General features: G+C 35.1%; 1 protein-coding gene across 5 annotated transcripts; it reads right to left on the minus strand.

Annotated features, from left to right (window-relative positions):
- Positions 1-690: 690 nt before the first annotated feature.
- On the minus strand, positions 691-24,662 carry LOC102236007 (inter-alpha-trypsin inhibitor heavy chain H3-like). Of its 5 annotated transcripts, none has more exons than XM_023324520.1 (29): positions 24,432-24,662; positions 23,659-23,819; positions 23,410-23,514; positions 23,118-23,280; positions 22,927-23,031; positions 22,016-22,144; positions 21,766-21,882; positions 21,484-21,652; positions 21,167-21,277; positions 19,759-19,940; positions 19,473-19,652; positions 19,270-19,394; positions 18,369-18,535; positions 16,594-16,617; positions 15,740-15,778; positions 14,471-14,494; positions 13,630-13,668; positions 12,361-12,384; positions 11,521-11,559; positions 10,253-10,276; positions 9,638-9,691; positions 9,224-9,259; positions 8,183-8,212; positions 5,848-6,195; positions 3,814-3,921; positions 3,514-3,682; positions 1,949-2,097; positions 1,669-1,765; positions 691-1,586 (listed from the first exon to the last, which is right to left on the minus strand). In XM_023324520.1, exons 1-29 carry the CDS (start codon positions 24,501-24,503, stop codon positions 1,481-1,483), a joined length of 3,096 nt encoding a protein of 1,031 aa, XP_023180288.1. In that variant the 5' UTR covers positions 24,504-24,662; the 3' UTR covers positions 691-1,480. The 5 variants fall into 5 exon arrangements, with proteins under 5 accessions (XP_023180288.1, XP_023180287.1, XP_023180291.1 ...); XM_023324519.1 differs by having other exon boundaries at positions 9,224-9,262; XM_023324523.1 differs by lacking the exons at positions 14,471-14,494; positions 15,740-15,778 and having other exon boundaries at positions 9,224-9,262.
- Between the last annotated feature and the right edge of the window lie 351 nt (positions 24,663-25,013).

The following is a 25,013-nucleotide window of genomic DNA, read 5'->3' on the forward strand; positions in this document are numbered from 1 at the left end:
GGAAAACTCAAACATGGGCATCAAGAGGCAAAATGATGGAACTCTGTTGACTGTAGAGGAAAAAGGTTTATTTTTATTTAATTTATATTTAATTTATTTAATTTACATAAATATAAAAAAAGGTTATTACAATAATAATATCGTAATATATATTGCATATAGTAATATCTATCCATTTTCTCTCCACTATATATACTTTTATAAAAGTATTTAATTCTTCTATGAAGGCATTATATACTGTGATATATAAACAGAGCCACGATGCCACCTACAGGAGGAGTAGGTAAAGACGAGACAGAAGAAATACATTTTAAAAAATGCATATGCTTTGGTTTCACACTGACTTCACAATTTGGCATTTTTCTTATATAAAACTTTTTTTCTGCTCAAATAATTCTATCAATCTCATATTTTATTTTATACATGAGATTGTATCCTCTGTTCCAGAGAAAGAAATGTGGATGAAAGCCCTAATCAGCCAATATTTAAGTTTCTCCATTTCGTGTTATCGGGTCAGTGGTTTTGATTTGTCAATAGTTTAGCTGAGTGTCTGTTTTACTCACCTCTTTGAGTAGGCGTGAATGGATAGTTGAAACAAGACGAGACTGAAAACTAAGTATAACCATATTTGTTTTGTTTCACCAAATATGAACAAAGTGTGTTAAAAGTGACTTAGACTCACACAATACAATTATTTTTCAGATTTAATAAAGCAGATGTCATGCTCATCAAATTATCAAGTGGTTGTGATGCCAAAAAAAATCAACACAAACATACAGTAGATCACAGAACAAAATTGTGAACTGTTTTTATGTTCTGACTTATCAAGGCCTTATTTTTTATGTGTAAGAATTACAGATTTTGAACTGATTATCAAAAGCATTGAAGACTTGTAAAAAACAGTCTTTAAGAACTTCAAGAACCTTTGAAACATAAGCTAATTTTAGCATCTTTATTGGTTAGCCAGGCACATTATCTCACAGTGCCAACAAATCATTCTATCTTTTCTCTCTCTGTTTAGTTTTTCTTTACTGATCATTTCAAATAAATGAATGAAACCTGTTTACTGCCAATTAGTAAAAAGTCTTACTTAGTGGATTCTTTCAATATTAAACAGCAAATTAAGGACTACTTCCTTTCGTACTTCAAAATAAGAGGCTGAAACATAATTACAGGATATCAAACTATCAAAGAATAACTCACACTGTTGGATTGTCACCAGACCTCACACCACCAGACCCGATCAACCTTTACATTTAAGTCGTTTGTTAGAAAGTTGTTCATGTTTACATTTCTTTTCGTCGTTTATGTGGTAGATAAAAACACAAATGTGTTCACTATTCTTAATTGCACTGTCTGACCAATAAAAAAGAAGATTGTAATCTTTTTGGTACTTTTTACTTCACGCCTTGGTTATTTCTAAAATAATTTTCAACATTATTTCATAAAATAAGCTGATTTGAATTGAATTATTGAACAGTTATACAACATAAAAATACAGAGGTTTTCCTAGGACAAAGGGATTCATTGTGAACCAGCACTGCACAGTCACAGGAGAGGTCACACTGTAGTCAGTTGCAAATGAACTGAAAAACAAAACAGGAGTTTAAACACAGTCTGATTGTTGCTCTAATAGACAAATTTAAAAAATACACAAAAAAAACTTACCTGAACACTACACTATCAGGTATGCCTGGGATCTTCAGTAATGTGAGGTATGGTTGTGGTGCCACCGTAAAATTAGCTGGTGTTGAAGCTATAAAAACTAGAACAAAAACAACACAAGCTTGTCAAAACTTTGGCACTTTAAGCATCATGAAAATTTTACATGGGTGTAATTTCAAAGAGCCAAATGGCAGGGAACATTTATAAAATAACACTGCTGAAAAAAAATATTATTAAACAAAAGAAAAATCTGTATTTTACACAGAAGGGTGAACATACTCACCTAGAATCCCATCAATGTTGCTGGCAGTCGGTCTCTTTTTTAAAACAGGCCAAAGGAATTTGTTGCCGTCCCTCTGATGAACTAAGATGACGATGTGCAAGTCTTCTGCTGTAACATCTGTTTCTTGACCTCGAGCAGTCACTGTAAGACTAGAAGACAAAAAAAAAATCACAACCAGCTCTTACGTTTGGGTGCTTTTCCTTCCTACACCTTTAATCCCAAGACAGTTCTGCCTCAGTAACAGTGGGGATGAAACCCAAGGCATGCATGTTTCCCATATATCCGATATGAAATATAACAACCAATGAAATAAGGTTTTTATATTGTCTGGTATGGAAATGTGGTTATGTAAGTTTTATGTATACCAACAAAAGTTCATTCATAGTTTAGTTTGATCAGGGATCTTAATCTCTTATACTTTATCTTATTTTTAAATCAGAATTACCAATAAAAACTTTATTGCTTTAAATTTGTAGTTGAGAACAATATAGATAAATGAATTAAGATTATCTGATAAAGCTGCAAGCATGATTCATATCCATGACAAAAACACAAAACAATAGAGAGCTCACTCAGAGAGACATAAAATGTACAATAGTTTTTATTGCATTTTGACTGCTGGGGTCTTAATATCTTTATATGTATCAAATAATTCTGTAGAAGAATTATTTATTAGCTGTATGTCAGGGATCTGGTTGCATGTGTTGTGTTTCTGTGGCAGGGCTGAGCAGTGATCGCTCACACAGCTGCTTCTAATCAGTCCTTCAACAGGAGCTTAAGAGGAGCTGGTTGCCAGTCATTCAGCACCTGAATGCAACTGAAGTGGCGTTTAGTCAGCTGTGTCTCTTTGTAGAGTGTCCTAGTGTTCCTCCTAGCCTTATATTAACCTTGTAATCTGGCTCTACGTTACGTCTTGAGTAACTTCCTGGCTCTTTCTCCTTATGACACCTCTTAGTTTGTCAATGAAAGCCTCCTCATGCAAAAGTCTCCCAGACTATAAGGCTTCTCATTTCCTCTAGTCCTCCACCCTATGATGCTAGACTGTTTACCCTGTACTACATAGTCCAACACTCGGACTGCTCTCTCATCCCTGGCTCCTAACAAATCATCTTCAAAAACCAGCGACATCCTTCACTGATCTCATCCTGCAGTTTTATTCTTATTATTTGCCCTGCTCACTACTTGTCCTTTTTCTCACCTCATATTAAAAGATTCCCCTTTGACTGAGACATTTCCAGCTACATCCTGTATTATAATAAACATGTTATCTTAGGATCTTAGTTACCAAATTAAGTTCCGATGCTTCAGCTAATAACCAGTAAGTTGGACCAATCTGGGCTAACAACAATAAACTCATCAGTCTGCAACTATGTGATAAAAATATATACATAATTATCTGAAATACAGTATTCAGTTGTTGAGTTTTGGGCAAAAACCAGATATGCCTTTAATAAGATCCGGATCAGTCATAAACAATGCTGTGCTAATTTCAAGGACACCACAAGTTGTGGTTCTAAAAACATTTAAACTTGTACATTTTTACAATAATCACAATTCATGGTCACCTTCCAGCTTGGATGGGATTCTGTCCAGTGAGCCGGGTCATAGACGTTCCCTGCAGGACCCTGATTCCCTCTGGGTCGATGTCAACATAATGGTCACCTTGAACTTGGATGACAATTTTTTTGAAGCCCCCATTTGTCACTGGATTAAGCTCGCCATTCATGTACATCCCTGATTTGAAAGAAATAACCTGAAAGTTAACACTAAACAAATTGAAAAATCAAATCTCAGAGACAGTTAAAGATTAAAAACAGTTTGAGTACCGATTCAACTGCATGATGGCAAAAATAAATGCCACTCACCCTTGTTGGGATGATGAAGAAGTTTAAGAACATGAGATCCAGGCACATCAAAGCAAAGGGAAGCAGAGTGGTTCTCAGTTTTAACCAGAAATCGGTGACTGATATGGACTGATAGGGAGACAGAGACAACATTAAACAAAACTGTGGGCTTCCCAAACTTTTCCACAATTTGTCACATTACAGCCACATTCCTCAAGGTGCTTTGTGATCTGAAGTGATATTTTCTCACAGCTTCATGCATGACTGTGAGGTGAAAGAAAATTCATAAATGACTTTCTATTTATTTATTTTGCAAATATGAAATTGTGATGCTCCTTCATATTTAGCTCTGTCTAAGTTGATGCTTTTCCAGGAATATCTGAGTACATGTTTCTACTAGATTTGCACATGTAGAGTGAATTTTTTGCCAATTCCACTTGGCTCAATAGCTCATACTTTAGACATTGTGTTATAACCTAACACTTCTTTAAGCATCTCCACAACCTTCTTCCTGCCCAATCTATTTTTAATTTTTTTTTCACTTCATACTTGTGTTGCATTTCTGTGGCTCTACCACATCCTGGATGTGGTTCTGTCGCTGTTCTCCGTGCTCTTCTGCTGCTTTTTCTGCTCTTTGTTGCGGAGAACCTCACCGAACGGAGTGGCGGCATTGTTTGCTCGCGTGAACGGCTGATTGAGCTGTGTGGGCCTCTGCTGTTGCCCGGGGGCAGGCCTGTGGTCCCAGAGGGGTTGCGGAGGGGACGGCGGGGCTGCAGGTCTGGAGTTTAACGGAGGTAGAAGAGGAGACGGCACAAACCAGCGGTACCGGCGATTGTTGTGGGGAGCGTGAGGTCTTTGGGGAATAGGACAGACGAACTCACGGCGCTGGTTAGGACCCAGAAGGAGTACATGGAGTGCAGTATCTTCTGCTTCACGGAAACCTGGCTGCACTCCCTTATTCCGGACTGCAGCGTGGGGGTGCCTGGATTTTCCTTTCCAAGAGTCAGAAGAAGAGGGGCGGCGGGATTGCACTTTATGTGAGTGAGAGGTGGTGTAATCCCGGTCATGTTAACATGAAGGAACAGATTTGTAGCCCAGACATTGAACTTCTGGCTGTGGGAATGCGGCCGTATTATTTGCAGAGGGATTTTATGTCCGCCATTTTGATCGCTGTTTGCATTCCCCCATCGGCTGATGCAGCGGTGGCCTGTGACGTCATCAGCTCTACCGCAGCCAAACTCCAGACTCAACACCCTGACGTTGTTATTGTGTCTTGTCTCTTGTCTTGTCTTGTCTCTATGCTGTAACTGCGAAGTAATTATCCCCTGCTGGGATGAATAAAGTACTTCTATACTATTCCATACACATAAACTATTTCTACATGCTTTCTTATTTTTGGACAACTGACTATAAGTATATTTTTTAACCATTTCTCTATACTGAATGTCATTATCTACATCATAATGTAATACACATTGATAAGGTCTTTTGGAACAATATGTTCTGTGGAAATAATGACGGGAATGTTCCTAAATGTCATAATGTAAATGTCATTTTGTGGACAGTACATTGATCAAGTTCTTACAAAGTGAAATTCTGTAAAAATGCAGAAAACTTGCTACACAAGAAAAGTATCATTTGCCTTTTGTTTGTCTGATTGGTGCACTTTTCTGTTCAGAAGATACAACTACAGATGCTAAAATTAAGTTTATTAGTAAACAGTAGAACATTTTGTTTGGTGTTTAAAACAGAGCTAATATACTGTATGTGGCATGCATACCACTAGGAAAACCAGAAAATTCAACTTTTGGCAGTACAATCATCAGCAATTGATGATTTTCTTTTCCAAGGAACCTAATGACTTGGTGATGATCAAAATCAAAAAGTTGGAAGCAAACTGTTTTCTTGTTTTTCTTCTACATGTTGGGATTGGGTTTGCTTGTATTTTCTGTCATGAATTTATTGTTGTTTTAGCTGGAAATTATTGAAGACATTCTAAATAATGTCGATCATAACAAAAGAATTTTAACTTCATGGCATTCAAACCATACCCACCACGAGGACCTGGATGACCAAAAGCAGCAGGACCTGAAGGAATATAACCAGCATGACTTGGAGGACCAAGACCAGAAGGATTTGGAGGACCAAAACCAGCAGGACTTGGAGGACCAAAACCAGCAGAACCTGGAGGACTATAACCAGCAGGACTTGGAGGACCAAAACCAGCAGAACCTGGAGGACCAAAACCAGCAGGACTTGGAGGACCATAACCAGCAGAACCTGGAGGACCATAACCAGCAGAAACTGGAGGACCAAAACCAGCAGGACTTGGAGGACCAAAACCAGCAGGACTTGGAGGACCAGCATGATCGGAAATTGCGGAAACTCCTAAACCTCCAAAACCTATCATACAAATAAATGCATCAAAAATAAAGCACAGTCCTTGTGGATCTATAAAGTTTTGTAAAACAAAATCTAAAATAAATGTTTATGAAGTGTACTGTTGTACACAGACACAAATGAAATTAAAAAGCATTATAAAGTATTAAAAGGTACATTATACAGTCAAATGAATAATATTTGCCTGTAATAATAATAATAACAATAACAATAATAATAATAATAATAGAAACCAGTTGTATGTTAAACCACACTTCACCCTTCCTATTTTAAGTCAGTTAGGATTACCAAAATTATGTATATTTCTTGATAGAAAATGCCAGAAGAGTGGAGGAGAGGTGTGCTGATGCCAATTTTGAAGAATAGAGATGAACAAAGTTGTGGCAACTACAGAGGAATAACGTTAATGGGTCATTCAATGAAGTTGTGGAAGAGATGTTGAAGCAGACTGAGGCTAGAAGTGAGCATCTGGTTTCATGCCAATAAAATGCTCTACAGATGCAGTCTTTGCTTTGATAGAGAGGAACAGATAATGTAAGAGGGAGGAGCTGCATTGTGTTTTTATAGATCTAGAGAAAGCAGCACTTATGGTCAATAGTCCAGAGCAATGGCAAATGTGGAAAAGTGATGAAACGTATCCAAGCAGGTTGCAGCGGATAGAGAAAAGTGATAGATGTGATGTGTGATAAAAAGAGTTGAGAATGAAAGAAAAGGTGTACAAGATGGTGGTGAGACCAGCAATGTTCTTTGGTTTAGAGACAGTGGCAATGACAAAGAGACAGGAAACAGAGGCAGGTAGCACAGAGGAAGATGTTGAAGACTTCTTTGGGAATGACAAGGCTGGATAAGATCAGGAATGAATACAACAGAGGAACAGTTCATGTCAGATGTGTAGGAGATAAAGTCAGAGAACCCAGCCTCAGATGGCTTGGACATGCACAGAAAGTGGTGAATTTAACAGTAGAAAGATGCTGAGGAGGGAAATGCCAAACAGGTGGTCAAGAGGTAGACCTAAGAGGAGAGTTATGGATGTAAGACATTAAGGAAAGTGATGAAGTCAATGAAGACAGGGTTAGATGGAGACAGATGACTTTCTGTGGCCAACCCTAAAGGAAAAATCCAAAAGGAAAAAGATTTCTATTTGTTGAAAGCCAAAATAATAATATTCTTTGGGAGAAATTCCCATGACTTTCTTCAAATTCAGAAGATTGAATACATTTTCTTAGCATTTGGTGCAGTTGTCTTTTAAACTATATGACTTGGGACAATTGTTTTGGGAATCCATCAAGAAGATCTTACAATAGTTTGGTGAGATTTTGGCCCATTGGGGTTGAGATATTGGTGTGGCTCAATCAGGTTTGTAGATTGCCTTGCATTCACACTCCTTCAGCTCTACTCACAGATTTTCTCTGGTACTACAAGCAAAGCATTATTGACTTTGCTGCCATTTAGCCACGTTCTAACTAATTTTGTGCATGCTTCATAGAATACTTGGAAAATTAAACTGATGTACAGCTCCAATAATTCTGGCATTCAACAAATAGAAATACACTGCTTAATTCTAACTGACATAAAACGAGATTTTTGGTTGGATGTTGTAGCATAGCAGAGATCCAGGCAAAGGCTGTGAGTGGTGCGCACAGGAGACTGATTGACAGCGCTAAGACCCTCCTCCTGGATATGACTGGTTGTTTCTGACCGAGCTATGTATTACTGCAGTTAGTACTGGGAACACTGGGAGAAGGCAGAAAAGTAAAAAAAAATTTTCACTGATTATTTGCCTCATACCATACTGTCATAGTGACAGCTTTAACACATATGGAAAAGCATATATTTTTTTAATAAAAGTTACATACTGTAGCTTTAAGAGTTGGAATGAATAGAAGGGACCTCAGAATAATCTTTGGGTCTAATATTGATTTTATGTCCAAACAATTAAAAACATTTATTTGTGTTTAGCTTAGTGCTTGTGTGTTTGATAGGGTCATACCAGAGCCAGGAAGGGCAGCAACAGCAGGAACTTACATTAAAGAAAGAAAAACAGTGTTAAAAGAGAACTTACAGAGAAAGACAACATTTTTTTGCATGTTACAAAATATGCTCTCAGTAGAGGGAAATCGCTTGATCTAGAGCCTACTTATCTGGACATAATAAAAGAATACATCCGGTCTTTACCATGTCATGCAGATGTATTTTAAATGTTTATGCGACTGTGTTTTTCTGTTTGTTGTTGATATCCTATTGCATTTAAAAGACAATGCTACATAGAAATTAACTAACATCAATTATTTTTCCATTACCATCAAGATATTTTGATCTTGACATTTCTAAAAATCTTAGCTTCCTTGATGGTTTTACTTATTTCAAGGCAGAATATTAAAAACCTGGTGATAATTTGAGTAAACTCTTATCTATTGTTGAGTTAACAGAAAAGATTAATGTTAAATTGACATTGTATAGTTTTAACATTGATGTGACTGTAATAAAGGTACAATTTTCACTGATTTAATAGACACCAGGGTAGTTTTTTTTCTCTTCCTTACATTTGCACTGCAGGAACCATGGCCAAATTACGCAAAGTGGGAAGAAAACTACCACTAAAAACCATCCTGATAAGAAGTTGGTGCTGTTTGGATGGACTTGGAAGAAGCATAGGAGTTTTGCAATGGTAAAATGAGAAAATGTTTAAGTGAAACATTGTCTTTAACAGTTAACTTTAATGTTAAAGAAAATGTTTAAGTTGAATCTTAAATGTTTTCTTTCAGACAGCAGATGGCAGATAAACAGTTTTCCTGTAACAGTGAGATTTTCCTCCGCTATGACCGCATTGAACAGTGAGTGATTGACAATGCTAGACCTTCCTCATGGCTCTGATCAGTTGTTTTTGACTAGGAGAGGTGAATTTCTGCAGATGGCAATAGAATCACTGGGAGGGAAGGGAAGAGGCCTGACATTTTCACAGATTATCTGTCTCATGCCATAAGTCTGAATTTCCCTGTATTTAAGGTCACACATCTTCTCAGACTCTTACCATCTCCTGACAATTGTCTTCCTTGATCCCTTGATACTGCTGGTGGGTTACAAGAAAGAGACAATTTTGAAAAATATATGTAAAAATCACCATTTTTAAAATAAAGGTTACACACCTCAATTTCAAGAAAATGTGAAAGTTGGCAGTTTCTTTACAAAACGTTCTTAGCATTAACAGAAAAGACCATGTTTAAAATAATGGAGCAGCTAAAAAAGAAAGGTTGCAGTACAGCAAAGTATTTACACTATACACAGTAACTGTGTTGCTTTAATTTCTACCATTTCTTTCAAACATCAGTAGCATATTTTTTCAGTGGACTAATATGCTTTTTGTTGTGGTAAAACATATTTGAAAAAATACTTGAACTTTGATCCAAATGTCCAATACAGTTGCAGACATTTATCAAAATCGTACCTACTATGCTTGTCGTCTGGTGGTCAACCAAAATTGGATATCCTGATATCGAACCTACTCCAAATAATAGCAAAGGTCAGTAAGTTGACTGTTGAATAGCTTATGCAATCACTTTAATGATGAATTTAAGGTTGAAGATTGGCTGTAATTCTTCAGTAACTACGTTTTCAGATTGTTCTTTCAGACTTTCTATAGACTAGACTGCTCTCAGACAAAAACAAAAAGTAGTTCTAGGTTATCAATACTTGCTCAAGTTAGTTCTAGTTGTGTACATCCTTTAACCTTCTACAGTATGACTTCTGAAAGTACCTTGTACAAAATCTAATTATAGACATTATTATATTATTATTATACAATAATATAATATAATTTAATATAATATAATTATTATTATATTATTATACATTATAATAATTATTTTCCAACAGTCATTGAACAGGACAATAAACAGCTGATGATAATTTGAGTAAAATCGCCTTTGTTGTCTAGGTTAACAGAAAAGATCAATCTTGATATTTCTCAGTGGTTTGAACATTGATTTTGTTTGTAAACAGTAACAACATTGTGGTTTTGCTTGTAACAATTCTTAAATATGTGTCGTGTTTAGCCACAAACCTGCAGAAATGGACCTAGCCCTTCCTGTTAAAGAAAATGAAGATGGTATTAGAATGAAGCAAAGTTCTTAGAAATAATAACTATTTAATAATTTTTGGATTTGGAAAACCAGTGTTAGAAATACAATCGAAAACCGGTTCTAAGGAGGAAAACAAAAAAAAATCAAAAGTAAAGAGCCGACAGGAGAAGAGGAAAGTACGAGAGAAACTGGAATGAGAAGAACTGAGACAGAATGCAGCAATAATCCGTTTTACAAGGTAAACATTAACTAATTTTCCACTGGGCACAAAGTGCCTTGAATGGGGGTCCATTTAAGAGGATCTTGCCCTGGGCCCCAGATAGGCTATCAGCTGACCTGAAAGCCAGTAATATGATATTTGGACTGTGTTGAGCAAATACACATGAAGAATTCATGATACATAGTTTTATTCTAAGTATAAAACATCTTAGACACACATATTTACTTATTTACTTAAATTAGGTCATTTTACATTTATGTTTGATATGTAGTTTGTTTGGTTTGTTTCAACACAGTTTGTTTTTATCACATTTATAACCCCAACCCTTATATTGCGCCCATATTGCACACCCATGAAGATATTTGGATGTTTCCACTGGTAATATGTATATAATCTTTTTCACACTATAATTACAAGGCACTCACAACTGCAACCTTCTAGTCTGTCTGCTCCTTCATGAGTCGCACTTACCTTCTGTGAAAACTAGCCCATTGATCTTATTGGTCACAATTCATTTACATTTATTGAAAATATAGTATATTTACAAATATGCCAGAAATAATAAGGCGGTTAAAAAGTGACTCCAAACGTTTGAGAGGTAGTGTATATTTTTGCTATTGCATCATTTCGTACACAACATCTCTTTAGAAAAGTGAAAAAGCAAAAGATGATCTTTTCTCCTAATGTTTATGAAAATTTGCTTTTATAATTGAAGTAAGAAATATAAATACTTTTGATAATTGATACCCCTTTACTTAACATTGAAACATATTTTCAGAATTAAAAACTTAAACATTTTATCTGGTAATGGGGACATAAAATCAAAATACAAATGAAAAAAATACAAAACAGGGAAGCTGACTATATAAATTTAAATAAAAGTAAATTGGATCATTTCCAGTTGTTCAAATAATGTTTAAACTCTTTATCACAGTTTGACTGATTTAAACCTAAATTTGATCTTTTAGCTGATAATAACGTTCTGTGTTTTAATTCCAAAACAACATTCACATACTGTACTTAACCTACCAGGATTAGGAGAAAATCTGGGAAGAGATACTATAGATCCTGTGAAAGAAATGGATAAGAATATTAAAATGATTTTCATTTATATCTATTAGGAACTATCGTACCTTAGTGACCAAAAAGAATGAATACTGAGAACAACAGATCTTCAATAACATGTCACGGTCAGCAGTGTCTGCACTGAGGTGCAACAGCAGCAGCACTGTGGGTCTTCCAGTACAGTGAGAGGACAGCACTGGACTGAAAGATGTCAAAGTGATTGGTCGTTGTTCAGAAGCTAATCAGCTTATTCAATAACTTTGCTGATGAATGGAAAGTTGGAGATTGGCTTAAATTTCTCCAGTAGCAACTTTTCCAGATTGTTCTGTTTCAGGGGTGGTTATAGAATGACTGATTTTAAAGCAGTCATTATCTCTCATAAATTCATTCCTCTCATAGATGAGAGGAATGAATTTGTTATTTGAATCAAATCAGAAATCGGTTTAGCCTGAACAGACTTTCTGTAGACTAGACTGATCTCAGGCAAAAAAAAACAATAGTTCTAGGTTGCCAACACCTGCTCATGGTAGTTCTGGTTGTGTGCATCCTTTAAGCTTCTGCAATACGACGTCTGAAAGTATATTGTATAAAATCCAGATTCCTAGATGATTTTAACTTGTACGTCTGTTATTTCAACACAGGATAAAAAACACCTCAAGATAATTTGAGTAAAATCTTCTCCATTGTTTGAGTTAACAGAAAAGATCAATCTTGGTTTGAACATTGATTTTATTTGTAAACAGTAACAACATTGTGGTTTTCATTGTAACAATTCTTAAATATGTGTCGTGTTTAGCCACAAACCTGCAGGTAAGGACCCAGCAACTCCTGTTAAAGAAAATGAAGATGATTTTAGAATAAAGCAAAGTTCTTAGAAATAATTAGTATTTAATAATTTTTGGATTTGGAAAACCAGTGTTAGAAATACAATCGAAAACCTGTTCTAAGGAGGAAAACAAAAAAAAAATCAAAAGTAAAGAGCCGACAGGAGAAGAGGAAAGTACGAGAGAAACTGGAATGAGAAGAACTGAGACAGAATGCAGCAATAATCCGTTTTACAAGGTAAACATTAACTAATTTTCCACTGGGCACAAAGTGCCTTGAATGGGGGTCCATTTAAGAGGATCTTGCCCTGGGCCCCAGATAGGCTATCAGCTGACCTGAAAGCCAGTAATATGATATTTGGACTGTGTTGAGCAAATACACATGAAGAATTCATAATACATAGTTTTATTCTAAGTATAAAACATCTTAGACACACATATTTACTTATTTACTTAAATTAGGTCCTTTTACATTTATGTTTGAAATGTAATTTGTTTGGGTTATTTCAACACAGTCTGTTTTTATCACATTTATAACCCCAACCCTTATATTGCGCCCATATTGCACACCCATGAAGATATTTGGATGTTTCCACTGGTAATATGTATATAATCTTTTTCACACTATAATTACAAGGCACTCACAACTGCAACCTTCTAGTCTGTCTGCTCCTTCATGAGTCGCACTTACCTTCTGTGAAAACTAGCCCATTGATCTTATTGGTCACAATTCATTTACATTTATTGAAAATATAGTATATTTACAAATATGCCACAAATAATAAGGCGATTAAAAAGTGACTCCAAACGTTTGAGAGGTAGTGTATATTTTTGCTATTGCATCATTTCGTACACAACATCTCTTTAGAAGAGTGAAAAAGCAAAAGATGATCTTTTCTCCTAATGTTTATGAAAATTTGCTTTTATAATTGAAGTAAGAAATATAAATACTTTTGATAATTGATACCCCTTTACTTAACATTGAAACATATTTTCAGAATTAAAAACTTAAACATTTTATCTGGTAATGGGGACATAAAATCAAAATACAAATGAAAAAAATACAAAACAGGGAAGCTGACTATATAAATTTAAATAAAAGTAAATTGGATCATTTCCAGTTGTTCAAATAATGTTTAAACTCTTTATCACAGTTTGACTGATTTAAACCTAAATTTGATTTTTTAGCTGATAATAACGTTCTGTGTTTTAATTCCAAAACAACATTCACATACTGTACTTAACCTACCAGGATTAGGAGAAAATCTGGGAAGAGATACTATAGATCCTGTGAAAGAAATGGATAAGAATATTAAAATGATTTTCATTTATATCTATTAGGAACTATCGTACCTTAGTGACCAAAAAGAATGAATACTGAGAACAACAGATCTTCAATAACATGTCACGGTCAGCAGTGTCTGCACTGAGGTGCAACAGCAGCAGCACTGTGGGTCTTCCAGTACAGTGAGAGGACAGCACTGGACTGAAAGATGTCAAAGTGATTGGTCGTTGTTCAGAAGCTAATCAGCTTATTCAATAACTTTGCTGATGAATGGAAAGTTGGAGATTGGCTTAAATTTCTCCAGTAGCAACTTTTCCAGATTGTTCTGTTTCAGGGGTGGTTATAGAATGACTGATTTTAAAGCAGTCATTATCTCTCATAAATTCATTCCTCTCATAGATGAGAGGAATGAATTTGTTATTTGAATCAAATCAGAAATCGGTTTAGCCTGAACAGACTTTCTGTAGACTAGACTGATCTCAGGCAAAAAAAAAACAATAGTTCTAGGTTGCCAACACCTGCTCATGGTAGTTCTGGTTGTGTGCATCCTTTAAGCTTCTGCAATACGACGTCTGAAAGTATATTGTATAAAATCTAGATTCCTAGATGATTTTAACTTGTACGTCTGTTATTTCAACACAGGATAAAAAACACCTCATGATAATTTGAGTAAAATCTTCTCCATTGTTTGAGTTAACAGAAAAGATCAATCTTGGTTTGAACATAGATTTTATTTGTAAACAGTAACAACATTGTGGTTTTCATTGTAACAATTCTTAAATATGTGTCATGTTTAGCCACAAACCTGCAGGTAAGGACCCAGCAACTCCTGTTAAAGAAAATGAAGATGATTTTAGAATAAAGCAAAGTTCTTAGAAATAATTAGTATTTAATAATTTTTGGATTTGGAAAACCAGTGTTAGAAATACAATCGAAAACCTGTTCTAAGGAGGAAAACAAAAAAAAAATCAAAAGTAAAGAGCCGACAGGAGAAGAGGAAAGTACGAGAGAAACTGGAATGAGAAGAACTGAGACAGAATGCAGCAATAATCCGTTTTACAAGGTGAACATTAACTAATTTTCCACTGGGCACAAAGTGCCTTGAATGGGGGTCCATTTAAGAGGATCTTGCCCTGGGCCCCAGATAGGCTATCAGCTGACCTGAAAGCCAGTAATATGATATTTGGACTGTGTTGAGCAAATACACATGAAGAATTCATGATACATAGTTTTATTCTAAGTATAAAACATCTTAGACACACATATTTACTTATTTACTTAAATTAGGTCCTTTTACATTTATGTTTAATATGTAATTTGTTTGGTTTGTTTCAACATAGTTTGTTTTTATCACATTTATAACCCCAACCCTTATATTGCGCCCATATTGCACACCCATGAAGATATTTGGATGTTTCCACTGGTAATATGTATATAATCTTTTTCACACTATAATTACAAGGCACTCACAACTGCAACCTTCTAGTCTGTCTGCTCCTTCATGAGTCGCACTTACCTTCTGTGAAAACTAGCCCATTGATCTTATTGGTCACAATTCATTTACATTTATTGAAAATATAGTATATTTACAAATATGCCACAAATAATAAGGCGATTAAAAAGTGACTCCAAACGTTTGAGAGGTAGTGTATATTTTTGCTATTGCATCATTTCGTACACAACATCTCTTTAGAAGAGTGAAAAAGCAAAAGATGATCTTTTCTCCTAATGTTTATGAAAATTTGCTTTTATAATTGAAGTAAGAAATATAAATACTTTTGATAATTGATACCCCTTTACTTAACATTGAAACATATTTTCAGAATTAAAAACTTAAACATTTTATCTGGTAATGGGGACATAAAATCAAAATACAAATGAAAAAAATACAAAACAGGGAAGCTGACTATATAAATTTAAATAAAAGTAAATTGGATCATTTCCAGTTGTTCAAATAATGTTTAAACTCTTTATCACAGTTTGACTGATTTAAACCTAAATTTGATCTTTTAGCTGATAATAAAGTTCTGTGTTTTAATTCCAAAACAACATTCACATACTGTACTTAACCTACCAGGATTAGGAGAAAAACGGGGAAGAGATCCTATAGCTCCTGTGAAAGAAATGGATAAGAATATTAAAATGATTTTCATTTATATCTATTAGGAACTATCGTACCTTAGTGACCAACAAGAATGAATACTGAGAACAACAGATCTTCAATAACATGTCACGGTCAGCAGTGTCTGCACTGAGGTGCAACAGCAGCAGCACTGTGGGTCTTCCAGTACAGTGAGAGGACAGCACTGGACTGAAAGATGTCAAAGTGATTGGTCGTTGTTCAGAAGCTAATCAGCTTATTCAATAACTTTGCTGATGAATGGAAAGCTGGAGATTGGCTTAAATTTCTCCAGTAGCAACTTTTCCAGATTGTTCTGTTTCAGGGGTGGTTATAGAATGACTGATTTTAAAGCAGTCATTATCTCTCATAAATTCATTCCTCTCACAGATGAGAGGAATGAATTTGTTATTTGAATCAAATCAGAAATCGGTTTAGCCTGAACAGACTTTCTGTAGACTAGACTGATCTCAGGCAAAAAAAAAACAATAGTTCTAGGTTGCCAACACCTGCTCATGGTAGTTCTGGTTGTGTGCATCCTTTAAGCTTCTGCAATACGACGTCTGAAAGTATATTGTATAAAATCTAGATTCCTAGATGATTTTAACTTGTACGTCTGTTATTTCAACACAGGATAAAAAACACCTCATGATAATTTGAGTAAAATCTTCTCCATTGTTTGAGTTAACAGAAAAGATCAATCTTGATATTTCTCAGTGGTTTGAACATTGATTTTGTTTGTAAACAGTAACAACATTGTGGTTTTGCTTGTAACAATTCTTAAATATGTGTCGTGTTTAGCCACAAACCTGCAGGTAAGGACCCAGCAACTCCTGTTAAAGAAAATGAAGATGATATTAGAATAAACAAAGTTCTTAGAAATAATTAGTATTTAATAATTTTTGGATTTGGAAAACCATTGTTAGAAATACAATCGAAAACCTGTTCTAAGGAGGAAAACAAAAAAAAAATCAAAAGTAAAGAGCCGACAGGAGAAGAGGAAAGTACGAGAGAAACTGGAATGAGAAGAACTGAGACAGAATGCAGCAATAATCCGTTTTACAAGGTAAACATTAACTAATTTTCCACTGGGCACAAAGTGCCTTGAATGGGGGTCCATTTAAGGGGATCTTGCCCTGGGCCCCAGATAGGTTATCAGCTGACCTGAAAGCCAGTAATATGATATTTGGACTGTGTTGAGCAAATACACATGAAGAATTCATGATACATAGTTTTATTCTAAGTATAAAACATCTTAGACACACATATTTACTTATTTACTTAAATTAGGTCCTTTTACATTTATGTTTAATATGTAATTTGTTTGGTTTATTTCAACACAGTTTGTTTTTATCACATTTATAACCCCAACCCTTATAACAGTAACAACATTGTAGCTTTGCTTTTAACATTTCTTAAATATTTGTCGTGTTTAACCACAAACCTGCAGAAGAGGTCCTAAACAGAACCCCAGTCTCTTCTGTTAAAGAAGTTCTTAGAGATAATTGGTATTTAATACTTTTTTGATTTGGAAAACCAGTGTCAGGAATATAATTGAAAACCTATTCTAAAGAGGAAAACAAAAATCAAAAGTAAGAAGCCGACAGGAAGAGAAAATGAGAAAAAGGAAAGGAAGAGAGAAACTGGAATGAGAAAAAAGGAGACAGAATGCAGCAATACTCAGTTTTACAAGGTAAATATGTTAATTAATTTTCAACTAGCTACAAAGTGCCATGAATTGGCGTCTGTCTAATCTTGTCCCAGACCCCTGTTCGGCTGACCTGATAATCAAAATATTTCTGGACTATATTGCGCAAATACGCATGAGGACTCCACAATAAATAGTTTTATTCCACCTGTGAAACCTTTTAGTCAAAAATATTTACTCACTAAATTAGGCCCTTTAACATTCATGTTTGAAATGTAATTTCTTTGGTTTATTTCAGCAGTTTGCTTTTGTCACATGATTGTAATTATTTAGGTGATGTTTTATGTTTATGTTCATAATGTTGTATAGACACAAATAATGTTTTTAATTAAAAGATTCACTGGCAGCTGTTGCTGTTTTACAGCAGCATTATTACTGGCTTTCAATTTGGATTTTTCTAAATATTTTTACCTGTTTCAAGTAAAAAATAAATTAAAAGATTTTACTTCATTTTTGATGGCTTGTTCATGCAACATAGAATGACATACTGGGAGATACCTAAACAGATTGGGGTGTTACCTGCAATAATGTTTGTGTAGCTACTGTTTTTTGTATCCAAGAAGACTTTAAATATTAAACTCCTTGTGGCTTTAACCCAAACCTGTTAATGTCCAAAATAACAATATTCCTGATATTTGCACAATATAAAAGCACAGTCATATCTAAGGTGAGTTTGGAGCAAAGATGCTGCTTCACTGCATTCAGATGAATCTACTGAATTGGTTTGGACTCCAGATTATCAGCTCACTGTTAGTCAATGACTGTGTCAAACATTCCAAGCTCTCCCTTGCTATATCTGGCAAAAACATAAAAAAGATTACTAAAAGATAACAGAAAAAGAACTATACTTGTTTAGATTCTGATACAATGCATGACCTTGGGACAGTGGTGTTACCCCCTCTTTGGGTTTGTGGAGGACGGATTTCTCCCCCTGAGGCTTGGTGACCACCATGGATGTGAGCGGGGTAACGAAGCTGTACTTCAGGGACAGCTCCAACGCCTCTTTATTCACTTTCTCTTTCTCAGGTCCAGATAACAGCAGCCTGTATCACAGCATCTTGTCATAATTAGACAACATTATAAAGTGCAGCAAAAAAATCAGAGGCCACTTTTATGAAATTAAAAGTTTGAACAGAGTAACAAAGAGTAAAGGTCCTCACAACAAATGTTTTCTTTTTTTTTTGTTATTAAACTATATATACATTTCCTTACACTGAAATAAAAATGTTTTCCCTTTGAAAATATTTTTGGTTTGTGCTTAAGAGATGACAATGATACAAATTTCAGAGCTTATTGACTTTCACACATTAGTCTAATAGGAGCAAATGGTTATTTTTTGTGTGTGTAGTGTAAAAAGAAATATTTTACCACGTATCAGTTAATTTTGAATTACAAGTTAAATGACATTTTGCCTTCCTATGAAATAAAACCACTGATTTTCTGTTCTCAATGTATTTGTAGCATCAATCAGCAATAAATACTATTCATCTACTGTAAAGCATCTGTCAATCCATTTGTATCTCATACTGGTTTCTTAGTCTCATAGACAATGCTTAAAGCAACTGTGTTATATTTTAAAAAAATAGATTATTTTACACAATTTCAGTCAATTACAATTTCACCGTCATTTATTTATTTTCTCATTTAGTTATTTTTATCATTCACCTCTTTAACAGTCTTGGCAGTAAACCCTTAAATAAACTGAAACTAAATCCTGATTCTAATATTAGAACAAATAACCAAAATAAGGACAGAAGAGAAGCCATGTCTCACTTACTCTCTCTCCAGAAGCTGTTTCACTGTGAGGTAGGCCCAAACCCTCTGCAGAAGGTTTTCGGTCACTGTTTCACTGGGATGGTCCGTAGAACCACTTGTGTTAGAAAATGTCACTGTTCTGTTGACCTGTCAAAAATATTAATTATTAATGGTCGTCTTAGCTTTGTAGGACAGTGTAATTGTGTACTGTGGACTGATCCTTACTGAGTAAGCCACGACTTGGGGAGTGAAGGTTTCAATGTTGTTGTCAGTGATCTCACCGGCCACAACAATCTCAGAACCGTTGTAGTACTGACTGAAATTAGTCTGGGTTAGATTGGATCCACCCACATAGATCATTGTCACATCTGTTAACAAAGGAGTGGCCACTTCTTCATAGAAACCCTGTTGATACACAGTGTGATGTGGAATTAATACAGAATGAATTTTAAGTGTAAAAACCTAGTAAATGAGTTGGTGTAAGGATAACGGGTGAAATGGAGGAGGATACCTTGAGCTGTAAATCGGCATCAGAGTCTTCATAAATCCGTCTTGCCACACCATTATTCTGCAGCGACATTTTCTCCAAAAACTCAAAATTGACATCAGAGCCGAAGCCAAGACAGTAGAGGGGAAATTTTTCTGCAATAGCTTCTCTGACATTTGACTGTATTTTTTCTAAGTTAATTTCTCCTGAAAGGACAGAAATCAGGGCAAGTTATGCTCAAATTTTCTGAACCAGCAGTTAGCATCTGAAGGTAGGGTATAAATATATAGGTATACGTAATATACCTATAATACAAATATATATATATATATATATATATATATATATATATATATATATATATATATATATATATATATATATATATATATATATATAGGTTTTAAATAAATAGTTATGTAAAACCTTGTAAAACAACATTGTAATAATAATTACAGGGGAACTGAACTCACACAAACATCAACAAGGAAATGATTGTAAGAAATAATTACTATTTTATTATTTGACAAAGATTAGACATGAATAATGTTATAAACTTTGCATTTAAGTTAAAGAATGTTATGACAAATCAAGCTGCAAGGTGAAAATGCAAGATGCAGTAAAATATGTAAAAGAAATGGGAAATCTAAGTCTGGGATCAATTTAGAACTGAGTTTTAATTGTTTTAGGAAAGACAAATAAATTGCAAAAATAACAAAATATGATATAATATAGTAAAAAAATGAGGACACCCCTAAAATTATTTAGTTCTTTCCAGAGAAATGTTCATGTACTTTCACTTTTAACCTATGAAAAGAGAATGATGTAGGAGTAAATACTGCAGCTGTTCTTATTCCTGATTGTTAAAATAACCAAAGACCCTGTTTGTAGTCATCTAATTATGACACTGATCTATAAATCACCACCACCTACTGCCCTGATGTAGAGATCACACACACACTCTTACACTACAATGTTCACAGTAGTTAGGACATGATTGTTCTAACTTTATTAGAACAATAATTAAAACTCTTATTCTCTTTGAGGGAGTTGGTTTGTCATCATTAGCATTAACACACTGAAAGCTGCTGGTTCAAAACTTAAACTTTTTCTAATCTGTCTTTGATTTATCATGCCTGTGCAGATACAGGTCACTAATGAAATCATTCCTAATTATTGTTTTAAGTCCCAGTTGCTGCACTAAGAAATTATTATTATTATTAATACAAAATAGCTATACACAAACATTAATACTTAACATATTGTCTATAATTCATACTCATAAGTCATTCACAAAAAACTCAAAATATCATTCAAATCTTTCAATAAAAATTGCCAAACTCTGTTTTCAAAAGGGGTCATTGGAAATGCTTTGCTTTGGATTGTTCTTTTGAAGAACTAATTGTTTTACTTTGTGTTATTTTTGTCTAACCTGCTGTTGGGTCTCCATCTGTGAGAAATATCAGGATGGAAGCCGAGCCTTCCCTGCTTTGTGCATTCAGCATCGAAGCTCCTTCCAACACCGCTCCATTGATGTTTGTAGCTGAGAAAGAAGAAATGATGTTTCTCTGCCATCATCAAGCAAAATGTCACATTATCCATCCATCACCTCATTAAGTGGATCCATCTATCCACTCACCCACCTCAGGCTGGGGTTTTTCCCAGGACATTTTTTGCAGAAAAGCAGCTGTGCTACCAACTGCACAACTGTACAGCCTTGCATTATTCATATTTACTGAAAGGTCATACCTCCTCTTTCAAAAATACTCTGTGCAAACTCTTTAGCCCTCTCCACATTTGAAGCAGTGGCTGGAACAAGTTCTCTTTTCCAGTGAAATATGTCTTGATCAAAACAGATGATACCAAAGAAGTCGTCTTCTGTCAGGTCATTTAAAATGTGGATTAAAGCCGCTCGGGTCTGTGACAGAGGCGCATTCAAAATATTATTTACTTTGGGGTCTTCTTAAGCCTTTTCTTCAAGTGGGAGGAAAGAGATAGATCACATAAAAAGGAGATGTATAAACACTTTACCTGCTCTATTTTTCTGCCGTGCATTGAGCCACTTCTGTCGATAACAAAGACGACATTCTTCGGTATTCGGGGAAGATTAGATGGAGCAAAGTGATGGACAAAGTAACCGTCTGAAATCTAATAGTAAGTAAAGTTTGGAAAAGCAAAACAGTATGTTTGATGAAAAAAAAAGAATAAGAAGCTGACTCATATACCGAATAGCGTCGGATGTAAAATGCAGTAAAAAATAATTTTGTGGATAAAATTTTACCCTGATGTCTCCCAGTCCGTTGTCTTGGTTGACATCATAAACAATGACCAGATCTCCATTCAAACCTTGCTCTCCACACCTCTCACAAGTTTTCTGTTGGTCCACAGTTGGATAGAAGTACACCGACGCCTGGAAAAAAAAAACAAAACTGATAAATCTGATGTTGCACACTCTAAACATTATGATTTTAATTTAATTATATTTCTACTTCTGTTTTATTTAAATTGTTGATTTATCAGTTCATTTAAAATAAGCATCATAATTACTGAACCACAATCACACAAAAGTTAATTTTCTTTTACTATGAAAGGTGAAATCTTTTTGTCAGAGGTTTGATAGCAGCTAAAAGTGTGTCACACTTCAGTTCTTGAAGGCCAGCGTCCTGCAACTTTTAGGTGAGGCCCTCGTCCAAATCACCTCCAGTTAGAGTGTAGAAACGCCTCATCAGCTTTAAATCAAGTTCAACAGAGCTTGTGACCTAATTCAGGATAAGGTATGATTAAACAGAGAACCGTCTAACAGTTGAAGGACACCAACCCTGTCTGGAATTCAATAAGTTCAAGCAATGAAATAAAGTTGTTCTTTCCTGTTTGAAAATATGTATTTCCTAGTCAAAGAGAAGCCGAATGTATTCTTATGAATATTGGAAATTTTTAGATTTACACTGAATTTCATGGTCTCTGGGTTTTGTTGTTTGCTTTGATTTAGTTTCTAAATGAAATATTACCAATTTTCTTGAAGCCATGCTTGCATACATGATTGTACTTTTGTTGATGTGTGTAGGGTTGACATAAAAGTCAAGTTGTACTTCTGCAATAAGCATTTTAGGGAACACTTTGTATGTATGTTTTTACTTTCCTGAACTTCTAGACTGTGGATACATTTACACATACCATCAGAACCAGCTGTACCTGTTTGTCTGCATGTGTTTTGGTGACAGCATTAGCCAGGGTGCTCAGTCCTCCCTTCACATCAATGAATCTGATCCCAGCTTTCTCATGAATGTGCACATCCACCTAGATGTCAGAAAAATAAGAATACAGAAGACCATACAAAGGAAACTGTAGTTACCAGGGAAAGTTATAATGGATAATGAACAAACCTTGAAGTCTTTGACGGGCTGCATGGGCCGAGCGTGGATCTGCAGCTCGTATTTGCCGTGGGTTCTCTTCAGCAGCTCCTCATAAGTGAGTTCAAAGGTGACCTTTTTGTGGGCCGCCACAGTTACAGAGGTTTTAAATTCCTCCATGGTTCTTCCAACAGAGCTAATAAAAAAATAATCAGCACATGAAGTTTTGAAAATTTCAATTTAACGTTTTCAGTTGTGGGAGCTGGAAAAGACAAAAATGGCATCTAATTTAGACCTGCAGGTAAATCAATCAACTAGCTTATACCTGACAATTCCAGCACTTTGTCCAAGAAGCACAGCCTGAGTGTACTGCTGCTGAGCTCGTTCCTTAGTTTTCACAACTCCATCAAACACTTCCCCGTCCATCATCCTGCAGACACCAAAAAGCTTTGCTTACTTTGCTTAAGTTCTGCACACTTCTGTCTTAAATCCTGCATAAAATGCTTTATCTAACATTGAAGCTATCGTAAAATACATTATTAGATGTTGACGTATTAAGATTCCATTAACTTACATTCTGAATTTACTGATGAAGGCATTCTTGGGAATCTGAACATGGAAGGCAATTTCTTTTGACTGATCCATACGGTTGGCCACACGGCTGGTGATGACGGTGGTGGCATATCGACTGCTAACGGTGGAGTTGATGTGAAAGCTGTAAATGTCCCAGTCATCCTGCATGAACCCAGAGAGCATAATAATAATAATAATAATAATAATACAATTCAGACTTAAGTGGCTTATTGTCAGTCAAGCACTGATCATAAATCAGAGCATTAATAGGTCAAATATAATTGTTTAAACAAATTACCTGCTTAACAGATTAAGCAGGTACTAAGCTAAATACAAAATAATTTTATGTTGAGTTTTCATCACAGTCTGTGTGTAATCACTTTGTGTATTGAATTACTGAACTAATACTTAACTGCAAAATAAAGTACCATATATTTGCATTTTTTCTCATTTACTGATACAATTAACCAGACAATTTCAAAAGGTGTTCAGATATCCTCTAATACTTAAGGTTTCATGAGCAATAACACATTTCAGTGCAATTATAACTAAATAAATTATGAACAAACATATACACAGAACAAAGCAAAAATACAAATCACAATAACATTAACCACAGAGAAAACATTCCCTAAGTTGATCTGTTGTTGTTGTTTGTCTAAGGAAGAGATCATGACCCACAGTTAATTTCTACAAAAACAAATAGTATTTAAACAGGTAATCCATACATTCTGCTATTTTGCGGTGTGTTTCTCTGTCCTGTGGTTACTATACCTTCGCTGGTTGTGCAGCAGCCAAAGCCAGCAGAAACCCAAAGAGGACGAGCCGCTCCACAGCGCTCCCCATAGTATCTCGGAGCAGATTCAAACACAACCAGCTGGATCTTTCCGATAAACTCAAAGTGAGTTCTTGTTTGTGCACATTTTAAAAGCCAAATCATCTAGAAAGAAAAAAATAAATGAAACATACCCACACATAAAAACTCTACCCCTCCTCCACTCAGTCAACAGAAATTTGACGTAATCCTGTTATGTGCATAACCTTTAAGATTGATTCTGAATGTCCATCTTCTGGACTTTGTTCATGTATGTTTGGTGAACACCATCCCACTCATTTGAAAACCTACAAAAATTATATAACTGAGACAGTTTGACTTTACTCAGGACACAAGCTTTATTAAGCAAACAGGTATGGCACTGAGATAAACTGTTTTAAAGTTAAAATTTATTAATGACTTTAAAATATTTTCAACGGGGAACAAAGCCTCAAGGAGTTCTTGCTTCAACAGTGTTTGAACGGAACTTCTTTCTTCGCTTGAACCTAGCAGACTACTTTCCAGCGCTACTTCAATCCTGC

This window comes from Xiphophorus maculatus, chromosome 20, assembly GCF_002775205.1.
Source record: "Xiphophorus maculatus strain JP 163 A chromosome 20, X_maculatus-5.0-male, whole genome shotgun sequence".
Taxonomy (NCBI): domain Eukaryota; kingdom Metazoa; phylum Chordata; class Actinopteri; order Cyprinodontiformes; family Poeciliidae; genus Xiphophorus; species Xiphophorus maculatus.